The sequence below is a fragment of the Pantherophis guttatus genome, chromosome 7 (assembly GCF_059756535.1).
Source record: "Pantherophis guttatus breed Tessera chromosome 7, ASM5975653v1, whole genome shotgun sequence".
NCBI lineage: Eukaryota > Metazoa > Chordata > Lepidosauria > Squamata > Colubridae > Pantherophis > Pantherophis guttatus.
Genome location: NC_142069.1, coordinates 82,948,588 through 82,964,582, shown reverse-complemented (window position 1 = coordinate 82,964,582; position 15,995 = coordinate 82,948,588). Strand labels below are relative to the sequence as shown.

Below are 15,995 nucleotides of genomic sequence, written 5' to 3'. Positions count from 1 at the left end.
TTTTAGTTCTATGTATTTCCTTACCTACCTAAGTAGCCAGATCTAATATTGTTCTAATATTTATTTCATTAATATTTTGTCCTGTGTTTATAAGTGTGTGTGTGCATGCAGACTCTCATGCATTTAGGAAGGAAGGAAGGAAGGAAGGAAGGAAGGAAGGAAGGAAGGAAGGAAGGAAGGAAGGAAGATAGATAGACAGATAAAATAGATATATATATAGAGAGAGAGAGAGTGAAAGAGAGAGAGAAAGGGGATGGATGGATAGATAGATAGATAGATAGATAGATAGATAGATAGATAGATAGATAGATAGAAATAGCATAGAGATACGGAAGATCCCGGACCTGCGCACGTTTCGCCGTGCTCTCAAAACTTTTCTATTTCAGCAAGCTGGCCTGGCCTAACTCCCCTCTTTTAAATTTTTTTAAATTTTTTTAATTTGTGACTTTATAAATTGGGTGTTTTAATCTGTGTTTCGGCCAAAATATTTAATAATTTTAAGGGATTTTTAATATTTGTATTATCTGTATTTTATCTTGGCTGTTCACCGCCCTGAGTCCTTCGGGAATAGGGCGGTATAGAAATTTGATTAAATAAATAAATAAATAAATATATACTACTTCGAAGTGTTTTACAACTCTCTCTAAGCGATTTACTGAGCCATCATCTTGCCCCCAGCAATCTGGGTCCTGATTTTACCCACCTCCGAAGGATGGAAGGCTGAGCCAACCTTGAACCGGTCAGAATCAAACTGCCGAACTGCTAGTAGCCGGCAGTCAACAGAAGTAGCCTGTAGTACTGTATTCTAACCACTGCGCCACTACGGCTCATAATAGATAGATAGATAGATAGATAGATAGATAGATAGATAGATAGATAGATGGTAGAATAGGTAGAAGGGGAAGGATGGATGGATGGATGGATAGATAGATAGATAGATAGATAGATAGATAGATAGATAGAACAAATAGAGGGGGAAGGATGGATGGATGGATGGATGGATGGACGGACGGACAGGTAAATGATAGATGATATGATAGATATACACATAGATATAAACACAAAAACATATAATAACTATAATAACACTTTTATAATAACAGTGTTTCGTGCGCCTCTGGCACTTAGTCATGACCATGGAAACGTCTTTGGACAGCACTGGCTCTTCGACTTTGAAACGGAGATCCGCACCGCCCCCTAGAGTCGGGAACGACTAGCACATACGTGCGAGGGGAACCTTTACCTTTACCTTTAGGGATAGGTAGTTGCACAGAGATCTCCTTAAAACAGATTACTCGGACTCTTCCCAATTCAGGCCTGGGTGTAAAACTGAGACCAAGCCAGGGGTGAAATCCAGCAGGTTTCTAACAGGTTCTCTGGAGAACCGGTAGCGGAAATTTTGAGTAGTTCGGAGAACCGGCAAATACCACCTCGGGCTGGTCCCAGAGTGGGGTGGGAATGGAGATTTTGCAGTATCCTTCCCCTGGAGTAGAGTGGGAATGGAGATTTTGCAGTATCCTTCCCCTGGAGGTGAGGGAATGGAGATTTTGCAGTATCCTTCCCCTGGAGGTGAGGGAATGGAGATTTTGCAGTATCCTTTCCCCGGAGTGGGGTGGGTATGGAGAGTTTATAATATCCTTCCCCTGCCACGCCCACCAAACCACGCCCACCTAGCAGCTTCTGCCAACCTAGCAGTTCGAAAGCAGGTAAAAAATGCAAGTAGAAAAAATAGGGACCACCTTTGGTGGGAAGGTAACAGCGTTCCATGCGCCTTTGGCGTTTAGTCATGCCGGCCACATGACCACGGAGACGTCTTTGGACAGCGCTGGCTCTTCGGCTTAGAAACGGAGATGAGCACCGCCCCCTAGAGTCAGGAACAACTAGTACATACGTTGGAGGGGAACCTTTACCTTTACCTAATGAAGTGAGGGACACCTCTATAGTTTAGGTATGCCTTAAACTAGTCACAATATTGGTTGAAAACAAAGATTGCCAAAGATCCTCAAATTCCCTGAAACAGTTTGTCTTGCTCCCTTGTGCAAATTAGTTTCACACATTTGGCTCTCGGTCCACCCCAAAATTAGTTCTCCTTGCATTCTATTAATATTCGCAGACTGCTTCGTGAAATTGACCTATATTTATGTAACGCATTTCCTGTTATAACCGTTCAAAATTATGATAATCCCCAACCAAAGAGGCAGGGGGAGATGTTCTCCAATTGAATTTGTGGCTTGAGAATTATAGGACTTAAAAGCCCAAGCAAGGAAGCTGGTTTATTCTATTCCTCCCAATTTTAAGCAACTGTTTTCATTTAGAGCCACTTAAAGGTTCAAAGCATCATTTAAATAAGATGAATGACATTGTGACCAGTGATGGGTTCCTCCCGGTTCGGCCGAGCCGGTAGTGGTGACGATATGACGTCACCTAACTGGTTCTCCCCCCCCCGCCCTCCCCCCCACCCCCCACGTTATTCTTACCTTTTATTTGGTCCCACCCCCAATCTATTGCTGCCTCCTGAGTCCCAGCTGATGACTAGAGGGAAAAAAACTGTTTAAACTCTTGCCGTGGGGCTTCAAAGGACCGTCCTACAGCTGATCAGTGTTAAAAGCAAACAAATGAGTCGGGTCGTAAGTGCGAGGACTGGTCATAAGTGCGAGGACTTTCCAGAAATGACTCTGACCACTAGCCACGCCCACCTAGTCACATGACCTCCAAGCCGCACCCACAAAATAAGCCACGCCCACAGAACCGGTAGTAAAAAAATTTAGAACCCACCCCTGATTGTGACATAGTATGTCGGGCAGGAGATGAATGTAATTTCAAAGAAAATATGGAAGCATCAATCTGGTTTACAGGGCTAAAAAGATCATTTGATGAGACACTTCTTGCTATTGTCATAAATGCTGTGATTATGTGGTTAGGTATTCACTAATATCCTTTATCAACTTGGCAAAACAATACATGAAGATACAGTAGGATCTTGATACTCAACTGCTTCGAAACTCATCAAATTTGGTACTCGACACATTTTGATGTGAAACTTTTGCCCCAGTACTCGTTTGTTTGGTACTCAACGCACAAGATAGAATTTATTGGTGTCGGCGGCCTTACGACTCACTATTATTTCTTATGGAAAAATTTTGTTTGGTACTCAACATTTTTGGAACTCATCGCATCTCCCGGAATTAATTAATGATGAATACCGAAGTACGGGTAGTCCTTGACTTATGACCAAAGTTGAGCGCAAAATTTCTTTTTTTTTCTTTTTTCTTTTTTTTAAATTTGATTTATATGCCACCCTTCTCCGGAGGCTCAGGGCGGCTTATAGTGCGTTAAGCAATAGCCTTCATACTTTTGTATATTTTATACAAAGTCAGTTTATTGCCCCCACAAACTGGGTCCTCAATTTACCTACCTTAGAAAGGATGGAAGGCTGAGTCAACCTTGAGCCTGGCGAGATTCGAACTTACTTTAATTGCAGACAGCTGGTGTTAAATTACAGTGCCTTTGGCTCTTCAGGCTCTGCAGACAATTTCTGTTGTTAAGGAACACATTTATTGAGTTTTGCCCCATTTTACGACCTTTTTTTTTTTTTTACTACAGTTACTACAGTTAAGGGAATTACTGCAGCTGATAAAATTTAATAACACAGTTGTTAAATGAATTTAGCTTCCCCCATTGATTTTTGCTCATCCAAAGGTTGCCAAAGGGGATCACATGACCTTGGGACACAGCAACGGTCGTAAGTGTGAGCCAGTTGCCAAACATCTGAATTTTGATCACATGATCATGGGTATGCTACAAAGGTCGTAAGTGTGAAAAACAGTTGTAAGTCACATTTTTCAGTACCGTTGTAAGTGAGAATGGTCACTAAGTGAACTGTTTTAAGTGGAGGACTACCTGTATAAGCAAGAAGCTGGATGCAAGCCTACAGGATGTAAGCTTTGATTCTGTTGGAAATGTCAAGTGACCTCTGTCCTTGATGAAACTCGACATACTAGCTTCTTCTTCGGTAACATTGTATTGCTAACTAGGGCATACAAAATCTTTGCCAGACCAATTCTTGAATACAGCTCGTCTGCCTGGAACCCACACTGTATATCGGACATTAACACGATTGAGCGGGACACAGAGGTATTTCTCGAGAAGAATACTCCACTCCTCTACTCACAATAGAATTCCCTATGCCTCCAGGCTTGAAATTTTGGGCTTGGACAATCTGGAACTGCGCCGCCTGCGGTCTGATCTAAGCATAGTACACAAAATTGTCTGCTACAACGTCCTACCTGTCTACGACTTCTTCAGCTTCAACCACAATAATACACGGGCAAACAATCGATACAAACTCTAGGTAAACCACTTCAAACTTGATTGCAGAAAATACGACTTCAGCAACAGAGTGGTCAATGCCTGGAATGCACTACCTGACTCTGTGGTTTCTTCCCCGAACTCCCAAAACTTTAACCTTAGACTGTCTACTGTTGACCTCACCCCATTCCTAAGAGGTCTGTAAGGGGGGTGCATAAGCCCACCAGCGTGCCTACCGTCCCTGTCCTACTGTCCCCATTTATCTGTATTTACTTCCTTTGTTCATGTTTATATTCATACCTATACTTGTTATCTTGTACATGTTTGACAAACAAATTAAGAAAAATTACTAGCATAGTATTTCATATCTGTGCAAGCTTCTGACCAATGTTTGTCAGATAATTCAAAGGATGCTAGGACACCTATTCAACCAAGCCATCCAGCAATTCTAAGTAGGTTTTGAGTTAACTCGTCTCATGATTCCTCTCCAGCTCCAAAATTGGACCACTTTTGTCTTCAAGCTGCCACTTACCCTTTTCTGCTCCTTGATGTAGTCCATCAGTTCTTCCCTCGTTTGCTTCACAGCTTCTTCTACAGCTCTCTCGCTTTTCCTTTGTTCTTCTAGGATTGCTGCTTTCACCATTTCCTAATATTTTAACACACACATATATACATTTAGAGAAAAAGAGTATTATTAGGATAACAATGTACTTATTTTGCTTCAACGTTTTCAGGACCGCACAGGCTACCTCAGTTTTTCTCCGCCCCACAAATACCTCCTTCAACACAGGGCTACTTCAGATTCTATATAAGACACTGAGCTTGTCGATTGAAACATCGGCAGTTCAGCAGTTCGAATCCCTAGTGCCGCATAACGGGGTGAGCTCCCGTTACTTGTCCCAGCTTCTGCCAACCTAGCAGTTCGAAAGCATGTAAAAAATGCAAGTAGAAAAATAGGGACCATCTTGGTGGGAAGGTAACAGCGTTCCATGTGCCTTTGGCGTTTAGTCATGGAGGCCACATGACCACGGAGATATCTTTGGACAGCGCTGGCTCTTCAGCTTTGAAACAGAGATGAGCACCGCCCCCTAGCTCCGGTGTCTCTTTGTCCCCTTGGAAAGAGCCCCTTCCTCCTGGGACTCCTGACTACATTCCACACAAAAACCCTCCTTCTTTAGCACCAGGGAAATCAGGAGATCCAGGCAGTTCAGACAGGTATAAAGATTCATTGTAAGCTTCCTATAAGAATCTGAACTACTAACAGACATTTGGTGGTAAATAAGAATTCACAGTGGGCTGGACTTAGATGTCTTGTGGGTGTGAAGGGACTCGTGACAGATGATGCATTTCATCCCTCTCTCGGGCTTAGCCTGATCATCTCCTACACTCCTCCACCTTAATAGGATAGGATAGGATAGGATAGGATAGGATAGGATAGGATAGGATAGGATAGGATAGGATAGGATAGGGGAAGGGAAGGGAAGGGAAGGGAAGGGAAGGGAAGGGAAGGGAAGGGAAGGGAAGGGAAGAGAAGAGAAGAGAAGAGAAGAGAAGAGAAGAGAAGAGAAGAGAAGAGAAGAGAAGAGAAGAGAAGAGAAGAGTTGGAAGGGACCTTGGAGGTCTTCTAGTCCAACCCCCTGCTTAGGCAGGAACCCTATATCATTTCAGACAAATGGTTATCCAATCTCTTCTTAAAAACTTCCAGTGTTGGAGCATTTGCAACTTCTGCATTTGCAAATTTTTCCACTGATTAATTGTTCTCACTGTCAGAAAATTTCTCCTTGGTTCTAAGTTGCTTCTCTCCTTGATTAGTTTCCACCCGTTGCTTCTTGTCCTGCCCTCAGGTGCTTTGGAGAATCGCTTGACTCCTTCTTCTTTGTGGCAGCCCCTGAGATATTGGAGCACTGCTATCATGTCTCCCTTAGTCCTTCTTTTCATTAAACTAGACATACTCAGTTCCTGCAACTGTTCTTCCTATGTTTTAGCCTTTAGTCCCCTAATCATCTTTGTTGCTCTTTTATTAGCGTATTCTGCAAGCAGACACATTCACAGAGGAGACAAAAGATTTGGGGCATGCCAGAATGTCATTTGGGGGATGATGATGTATGAGTTATATCTCCATGGCTTTTAAGGGACACCCATGCATGGAACTGCTCCTACTGAGAACTTGAGACATGGCAGACGGGTGCTATGAGACCTACTTGCAACATTCAGGTCTTTGAGAGTCTTAAGGAAGCCACTGCCATTGTATAGAAGAGAGACTAATAGGAGAAAAAAAATCTATAGAAGCCTAGAGATCAGTTTGCAGAGCGTAAATGGAATTGTCTAAGAATCATTTATTCAAGGAGAGTACTGCCCTTACAATGGGACACAGTGGCTCAGTGGCTAAGACACTGAGCTTGTTGATCGAAAGGTCGGCAGTTCAGCGGTTCGAATCCCTAGTGGCGCATAACGGGGTGAGGTCTAGTTACTTGTCCCAGCTTCTCCCAACCTAGCAGTTCGAAAGCACGTAAAAAAGGCAAGTAGAAAAATAGGGACCACCTTTGGTGGGAAGGGAACCGCGTTCCTTGCACCTTCGGCATTTAGTCATGCCTGCTACGTGACCACGGAGACGTCTTTGGACAGCGCTGGCTCTTCGGCTTTGAAACGGAGATGAGCACCGCCCCCTAGAGTTGGGAATGGCTAGCACATGTGCGAGGGGAACCTTTACCTTTTATTTATTTATTTATTTTTATTTATTTATTTATTAAATTTCTATACCGCCCTTCTCCCGAAGGACTCAGAGCGGTGAACAGCCAGAAGATAAAAACACAGAAATACAAAAATTTAAAATGAATTAAAAACGAATTAAATAATTTGGCTGAATTTAAAATACCCCATAATTTAAACAGATTAAAATTTGTAGTTAAAATTAATATTTAAAAGGGGAGAAGATTTAGGTAAGGGGAGTAAAGATTTATCTTTACTCCCCTTACAGAACTCCCAAAGGTGAGAGTTCATCTTTCTTTTTTTCAAAAGGCAAGTGTTTCTTGGTTTGTTTGTTTTTTCCCGTTGAACAGATTTTGTTTCTCACCCAAGAAGGTTCTTCAGAATTCATTCATCCAGAATTCATTCTTGGATGAGAAGTGAAAGGGGGGGAAAAAAAACCCCCAAGAAAGTCCCAGTTGCCTTTTGGAAAAAGCAAAGGACAGCTTTTGGAAAAGTTGCCCTTTGGGACAATGACGACCTGGATGGTTGAGAATCTCCATAGACATTTCCCCTTAAAGGAAAAAAACAAAACAAAGCACAGGTTAGACACACAGCCCACAAGAGGGAACAAAGAAAATGCAGTCGCGGTTGAACCATCACACAACCACCTGCCCAATGTTTGTAAAGCTCCTGGGTTTGTTCTAATTCCTGTAATCGCTGGGATTTCTTGACCATGATTACCACAAGAATAAAGGCTCTTTTAGTCCAGGATCGTGCGCGTACATATTGATTGTTTCTTAAATGCAGTGCAAGCAGTTTGCAAGATAAATGGGAAAATTCACCAGTGAGGTCATAAGGCTGCAAAACAAAAGAAACGTGTGAAGAAACGGGATCAGCGGGAAAGCTGAAAATCTGGGCTCTTAAGCTGCAAAGGAGGAGGTGACAGGAAGAAGGAGATCTCCATTTCTGCAAGCTAAACACTTTTCTGAAAGGCTGATGACAGAAGGAACAATTGGAGGGATACCAAGGAGAGCCGTTTCTAGGGAGGCCTTCTCGAAGCCCTGACTTCTGAAGAGCACCAGCAGACCTGGAGAGAAGACCTCTTCTGCTGAAGGAGTATAGACAGTTCTCAATTTATGACCGGTTGCTTAGTGAGTGTTCAAAGCTACGATGTGTTGTGGCCCGTCAGCGGCCAGCGGAGCTAATACCAGATTCAGACAGTGAGGAGGTTGGGGAGGAACATGGGCCAGTCCTGGAGTCTGGGGAAGGCTCTGATGAGGGCTCTGCCTCAGAGGCAGAGAGGGAGCCAGGGCCGTCTGACAATTATCAGCTGCCTTTGGAGTCTCACACACGCACCCACACAGACAGGCAACAGTTAAAGAACTCAGCCAACAACAGTTTATCCTGTATCAGAATTGGCAGCAACCCAGTGGCTGGCGGCCAGGTATTCTTTACTCACGAGGAGGGAGTTTCTCCCTTCGTCCGGGTACAAAGCCAATACACAATAATCAACAAAGTCCAGTAAATACAAAGAAGGTCGTCCGATATCCGTTTTTTGCTTGTCACAGAGCTGAACCGGCCACCACACCCTCTTTTATACCCTGTGGGGTGTGGTCCAATGACTCAGCCTAATCCCTGGCACGCCTCTTCCTCTGCTGCGCGCGCTTATCTCTGTGACGCTGCCGAGGATCCAGCCAAGACTCATCTTCCTCATCACTGTCCACCTGTGGCTGCGTGGACGTGCTTGGCCCCGGGCCTATCTCTTGCCCTTCGGCGGACACTGAAGGCATTGCCAGAGAGGAGGGTCCTGGAGAGGGAGCCTTGCCAACTCCTCTCCTTCACTCTCGGAGTTCTCTCCTGCCGATAACACAGGCTTAGGTAACGGAGCCACAACAGATCCCAGTGTGCACATGTGCAGAGCCGCCAGGAGAAGGGAAGAGCTAAGGAACATGGGACAACTCTGGAGTAAAGGCACAGGTGGACGGTGAATGGCCCCTCCCAGAGGGAATAAAGAGGAGTGAAAGGGGAGGGGAGTTTGCAGGAGACAATTAGTTCAATTCATGAGGGTGAAGATTTGTTCCTGACTTCTTGCCAAGTAATTGCTGGCATTTGGAAGATATCGGCCTGGCAACTCTCCAAGCCTGATAAAGGTATGTAGTTGTGAATCTCATGAAAGACTGTTTGCCGTGACTTTGCTGGAGAGGAATTCCCTTTAACCTAAATAAAAGGGGTTTTATCGGGACGAGGAGTCTGCTTTGTGATTTGGGGAAGCCTAGGTCAGAACCTGATGGACCTCCACAGGGCAACTTACAACCAAGTTTTGAAGTTCCAGTGGACTATGCTGAGAATGAGTTAATTCTCAGCTGTTCTAATAAAGTCTGTTTGTTTTGGAACTGTTTGCGTCGAATACTACCTACTTGGGCCTGGGTCACAACAGAACCAATGTCTCACTTAACGACATTGTTAAGTGTCAAATGTCACTTAATGACATTTGGGGTCATTTGTGGTCGTATGTTGAGGGCTACCAAAATTTCCTGGGGAAATTGCTCCACATCCTTCCATCAGTGTCCAGAAGAAGAAAAAGGATGTACAGGCAGTCCCCGACCTACAAGAGCTTGATTAGCGACCGTTCAAAATTACAAGGGCACTGAAAAAAACGGTGACTTATGACCGTTTTTCAAAGTTACAATTATTGCAACATTCCCACAGTCACATGATCAAAATTCGGAGGCTTGGCAACTGGCATGTATTTATGACAGTTGCAGTGTCCTGAGATTGTGTGATTAACTTTGGCAACCTTCTGACAAGCAAAGTCAATGGGCAAGCCGTTAATTCACTTAACAACCGTGTTATTAACCGACCCCCTGCGGTGATTCACTTAACAACAATGGCAAGAAAGATCGTAACATGGGATGAGATTCACTTAACAACCGTCTCGCTTAACAACACAAAGTTTGGGTTTGATTGCGGTCGTAACTCGAGGACTACCTGTACTTTTCAGTTTCTTTCAATTTGTTGCTTTATTTGTTTATTTCCCCCCACTTGCTTACATTTGGATGTATTACAAGGCAGCTAATCATTGTTCTGCCCCAGCTACGGACCCCAAAGAACGCAGCACACATAAAGTCTGTACAAACCTTAGTTTACTAAATTAAATCAGTCTTTTTCAAACAAGGGCTGCTAATTAACTTTCTTACCAGCCTACAAGAATCCAAAGAATAAATAATCGTAATCTTACTATGATTGGCAGAAAGCCCAGAAGCAATTTGCAGGAAGCTGATAAGAGAACTAAGGTCAAGATGCAAAGGAGAGTAAACGAAGTTGTTCCCTGCAAATTGCCTCAGTCGTCATCCTTCCTTAAATAGGCTAAGGGAGTGGCCAATTAGCCCCAAGCCTTACTCTCAAGGAGACCTCCTCCTGAGGAGCCACTCCTGCCTTTTGGCAGCTCTGCGCATTGAGAAGAGGCTCCTTCTCTTCCTCCTCTTCACTTATGGGAGCTTCTGGTGGTTCTGAAGGCCCTGGCTGAATCCCCGCCTCTGGCACCACATCTTTTCCATCCTCCTCATTGTCTGATTCGAGTGCCAGCTGCACAGGCTGCTGGCGCAGCACCACACCAGCCTCCTCGCTGTCGGAATCAGCCACCAGCTGCACAGGCCGCTGATGGGCCACAACAATCGTAGATCCTTCTTCAAAAAGTTAAACTATAAAAACAACCCCAGTTTATATTTTCTGAGAAATTGTACCGGTCTAAATATAACTGCCAATTTACTTTCTTTTCTTTTGTTTTTAGGGAGTATTGTTTTTCTTGCTGAATTAGGCTGGTAGACGGTTTCCAACATCTGCATCTTATGTAATTTTATACCGTACAGATGGGAGTAAACATTTCATATATACAAACAATAAGAAAGGGGATTATGGTTTTTCGGTGCTCCACTGTATCCTTTCCAGGGAGTAGCAGACAAATGGTCTGAATTAAAAACAACCGGAGAATCGGAGGAAGAATCCACAAACGATTTGTTCCAACGGTGCAAAATATTGGCCTTTGCCTTTTAAAGGACCGTGTCGAATCTAAGCAAGGTGCTAAAAATAGAACCGAAACGGTAGAACTTCACCCATCCTGATTGCACGGCAGGAAACAGGTCATTGCGAAGACTTTTCCTGCATCTGGTATAAAAATCACGACACGGTAGAGGAAGCGCCGTCATACTGTTGCAATCAGAACGCTTCTTATTTTTAGGAAGTGAAGTTTTCTTTCAACTTTATTGCATTCCAGAAAGGCTAAGGAGAACTATCAAAGGCTTTCTTTCAAATGAAAGAGGCTTCGTGTCATCGTTGGCTTTTGATCCACCTGGATAACAGATGTTTCAAAAAAAATGGAAATGGCAGCAAAAGAAACAGACAAGACTTTGGGATTTACTTAAAACCCTTCCGCTGCTGCAGATACTGCTCTCCGGAATCTTCTATTTTCATCTCCATCACTGGAGGCTTTTAAGAAGAGACTAGACAGTCGCTTCTCTAAAATGGTATAGGTTCTCCTGCATAAGCAGGGGTTTGGACCAGGGGTGGGTTCTAAATTTTTTTACTACCGGTTCTGTGGGCGTGGCTTATTTTGTGGGCGTGGCTTGGAGGTCATGTGACTAGGTGGGCGTGGCTAGCTGGTCAGAGTCATTTCTGGAAGGTCCTCGCACTTACAACCAGTCCTCGCACTTACGACCCGACTCATTTGTTTGCTTTTAACACTGATCAGCTGTAGGACGGCCCTTTGAAGCCCCGCGGCAAGAGTTTAAATAGTTTTTTTCCCTCTAGTCATCAGCTGGGACTCAGGAGGCAGCAATAGATTGGGGGGTGGGACCAAATAAAAGGTAAGAATAACGTGGAGGGGGGGGAGAACTGGTTCGGTGATGTCATATCGTCACCGCTACCGGCTCAGCCGAACCGGACCGAACTGGGAGAAACCCACCACTGGTTTGGACTAGAAGACCTCCAATGTCCTGTCCTGTCCTATCCTGTCCTGTCCTGTCCTGTCCTACCCTACCCTACCCTATCCATCCTCTGCCTAGCCCTGCCCTATGGCAATTTAATATAATTTATCTTTGTCATCTTTATTTCTCCTGAAAGAGTATTTTTAGTTTATTAAGATAGCTAGCAAATTATTTACATGGAATGGAGTGGAGTGGAGTGGAGTGGAGTGGAGTGGAGTGGAGTGGAGTGGAGTGGAATGGAATGGAATGGAATGGAATAGAATAGAATAGAATAGAATAGAATAGAATAGAATAGAATAGAATAGAACAGAATAGAATAGAAGCCTGAGTGGCGTAGGAGGCTAATGGGGTCGGGTAGGGTAGGGTAGGGTAGGGTAGGGTAGGGTAGGGTAGGGTAGAGTAGAGTAGAGTAGAGTAGAGTAGAATAGACTTTATTGTCACTTTGAATGTACACTAATTGCCGTACATTAAAAATGAAATTTCGCTGCATACAGCTCTTAAAGGGTCACTAACTCCAATTTTTCACTAAATAAACATGACAAGGTAGGTAGATAGGTAGCAGTGGTGGGTTTCAAATTTTTTTACTACCGGTTCTGTGGGTGTGGCTTGGTGGGCGTAGCATGGGTTGGTGGGTGTGGCTTGGTGGGCATGGCAGGGGAAGGATACTGTAAAATCTCCATTCCCTCCCCAATCCAGGGGAAGGTTACTGCAAAATCCCCATTTCCTACCGATTCGGGAGGCAGAGAATAGATGGGGGCGGGGCCAGTCAGAATTTTTACTACCGGTTCTCTGAACTACTCAAAATTTTCACTACCAGTTCTCCAGAACTGGTCAGAACCTGCTGAAACCGATCTCTGGTAGGTATTTAGGTAGGTAGATAGGTAGGTAGGTAGATAGATAGATAATAAATATTATGTATATACCACATATATTATATGACACGGAGAAACAACACAGTCTAGTTTGGATGCATACATATTTATGGCGGGAAAAACTACAAAATCAGGTAGTCCAGCTATAAATACTTCGAAACCTCCTCCCAGAAGAGATCTAAAAGGGATTATTTTATCTTTAGAGAAAGTAAAGTGGATGGTTGGTTTTTTTTTGGTTCAATAGGGAAAAATTAATGCAGAAGTTTGAAGAATTGATGTGATTTTATATGTTTTGCCATTACAAATGTCAAACTTTTTAACAATAACAGTTAACAGTTCAGTGGTTCGAATCCCTAGTGCCGCCTAATGGAGTGAGCTCCCGTTACTTGTCCCAGCTTCTGCCAACCTAACAGTTCGAAAGCAAGTAAAAAATGCAAGTAGAAAACTAGGGACCACCTTTGGTGGGAAGGTAACAGCGTTCCGTGCACCTTTGGCGTTGAGTCATGCCGGCCACATGACCACGGAGACGTCTTCGGACAGCGCTGGCTCTTCAGCTTTGAAACGGAGATGAGCCCCGTCCCCTAGAGTCGGGAACGACTAGCACATATGTGCGAGGGGAACCTTTATCTTTAGGGATAGATAGTTGCACAGAGATCTCCTTAAAACAGATTACCCAGACTTCCCAATTCAGGCCTGGGTGTAAAACTGAGACCATGCCAGGTGTGAAATCCAGCAGGTTCTGACAGGTTCTGGAGAACCGGTAGTGGAAATTTTGAGTAGTTCAGAGAACCGGCAAATACCATCTCTGGCTGGCCCCAGAGTGGGGTGGGAATGGAGATTTTGCAATATCCTTCCCCCAGGAGGGGAGGGAATGGAGATTTTGCAGTATCCTTCCCCTGGAGTGGGGTGGGAATAGAGATTTTGCAGTATCCTTCCCCTGCCACGCCCACCAAGCTACGCCCACAGAACCGGTAGGGAAAAATTTTTGGATTTCACCCCTGGACCAAGCTGACTGCTATTACAGATGACATGAAGTAATCAGCTTTTCAGGTCCTTCTCCATCTCTCAGCAGCTTTTAATAACAGTTTCCTCAACTGCTTTTAGGACTGAGAGTGGGGACGTCATTTTGCACTTGTTCTCCTCCTCCCTCTGCAGGAGACTCTGTTTGATCTATTCCAAACCGAAGTAGTTTACCTCACGATAAACCGTTCATCATTCATGATAAACAGTTCATTACAAAAGAGGGGTCTTCTCACTGTCTTAACCCCCACCCCCTCAATGTTAGAAAAATCCACAGTGGACCACCGGCCAACACGCTCCCACAGAGAGGGCCTCCTCAGGGTGCCGTCTGTCAGGCAATGTCGGCTGGCGACCCCCTGGGGAAGAGCCTTCTCTGTGGGGGCACCCGCCCTCTGGAATGAGCTACCCCCAGGGATACGACTAATCCCGGACCTCCGGACCTTCCGCCGGGCCCTGAAGACTTTTTTATTTCAGCAAGCCGGGCTGGGTTAAAATTTTTTAATTGGGGAATTTTATGGGTAAGGGGTTTTAAATTGGAGAAGCCAAAGATAATTTAATTTCATTTTAATGTATTTTAATATTTGTATTGTGTGTTTTTAATTCTGGCTGTTCACCGCCCTGAGTCCTTCGGGAGAGGGGGCGGTATAAAAATTTAATAAATAAATAAATAAAATAAATTAATTAATGGAGTCTTTCTAAGACTCTAAGTTGTTGACATCCAAGCTCAGAGGGTTTCAAATATTAGAAGGTCTGTTCACCATCAGCAGCGTTCACAGTAGGAGCCCGAAGCCTTCATAATGAAAGATCTCAGCCACTTTTCAACAACTGTTTGAACTAAGCTCTTCATCTTCCCCATGAAATGAAGAGATTATCTCATAACATGACAAGTTACTTTTTTTATACCGAGTTTACGGAACCTTAGATTAAAATCACTTTCCATGAGAGGGGCGGCCATATACGTAAATTTGATGAGTGAATAAAATAAACAAACAACTGGCAATTCAAGCTCTTGAACTGCAGAAAAAATATCCTTTTATTATTACTGTTGTTCCAAGAATTTAGAAACAGTTGGCTTGCTACCAAACTATATTCTAGGATGCTAATCCTATTCCAAACAAAATGTAGCAGTGAACAAAAGACTTTGGCATTTGCAGAAAAATCTAGATTGGATGAAAGTGGAATATTTGTAGTTTAGGGTTGAAATGAGGGCTCCTTGGTGCTCTCTGAGCTTGCTTGTTTTTGTGTAGACATTTCATTACTAAACTAGGTAACATCATCAGTGCTAGTAAGGGAGTAGGGCTTGCTCTCAGTTTATAAATAAACCCCAGGCCTTACTAGCACTGATGTTGGTACCTAGTTTGGGTCTGCAAGGAAACAACGAAGCTCAGAGACCATCAAGGAATCCCTCAATCTAGAACTTGGTTTATTTTGCAGCCTCTTGATACCAAGATGTGTGGCAAATATTTCTGGCCACGAGTCTAGCAGAATCTCAGTGTTGTGGCTCCGTTACCTGAGCCTGTGTCATCGGCAGGAGAGGACTCCGAGAGTGAAGGAGAGGAGTTGACAAGGCCTCCCTCTCTAGGACCCTCCTCTCTGGCAATGCCTTCGGTGTCTGCCGAAGGGCAAGAGATAGAGCCGGGGCCAAGCACGTCCACGCAGCCACAGGTGGACAGTGATGAGGGAAATGAGTCTTGGCTGGATCCTCGGCAGCGTCGCAGAGATAAGCGCGCGCAACAGAAGAAAAGGCGTGCCAGAGATTAAGCTGAGTCACTGGACCACACCCCACAGGGTATAAAAGGGGGTGAGGTGGCCATTCAGACTCTGTGACGGAGAAAACTAACTACTATCGAGTCACATTGCATCTTTGGAAACAACATTATCAGCCTTGGATTTATTTTACGAACTGGACAATTCTTGACTGTGTGTATTTTGGTTTATGAGTAAAGTTCTTGGCAAGCAGCTATTGGGTTGCTGCCAAGCGTGTTATCGGAAGAATTGGTTGTCTGCCATTGAGGAAGGAAGGAAGGAGGATTATGAGTGAGTGAGGGTCTGAGAGAAATCCTGCCTTAGCACTAGGCCACCACAAGTGCCCCTGACACAAGTGACGTCGAGCTGGCCATGCCCA

General features: G+C 44.2%; 1 protein-coding gene across 3 annotated transcripts in view; it reads right to left on the bottom strand.

Annotated features, from left to right (window-relative positions):
- CCDC91 (coiled-coil domain containing 91) overlaps positions 1-15,995 on the bottom strand; it is a 138,273-nt gene that overhangs the window by 26,543 nt on the left and 95,735 nt on the right. For all 3 annotated transcript variants that reach the window (XR_015728787.1, XM_060684135.2, XM_087873312.1), the window contains one exon: positions 4,841-4,954. Coding sequence is in view for 2 of the 3 variants with exons in the window: in XM_060684135.2 (XP_060540118.2) it covers positions 4,841-4,954 (114 nt within the window). In the remaining variant the exon portion in view is untranslated. The remainder of the gene's footprint in view (positions 1-4,840; positions 4,955-15,995) is intronic.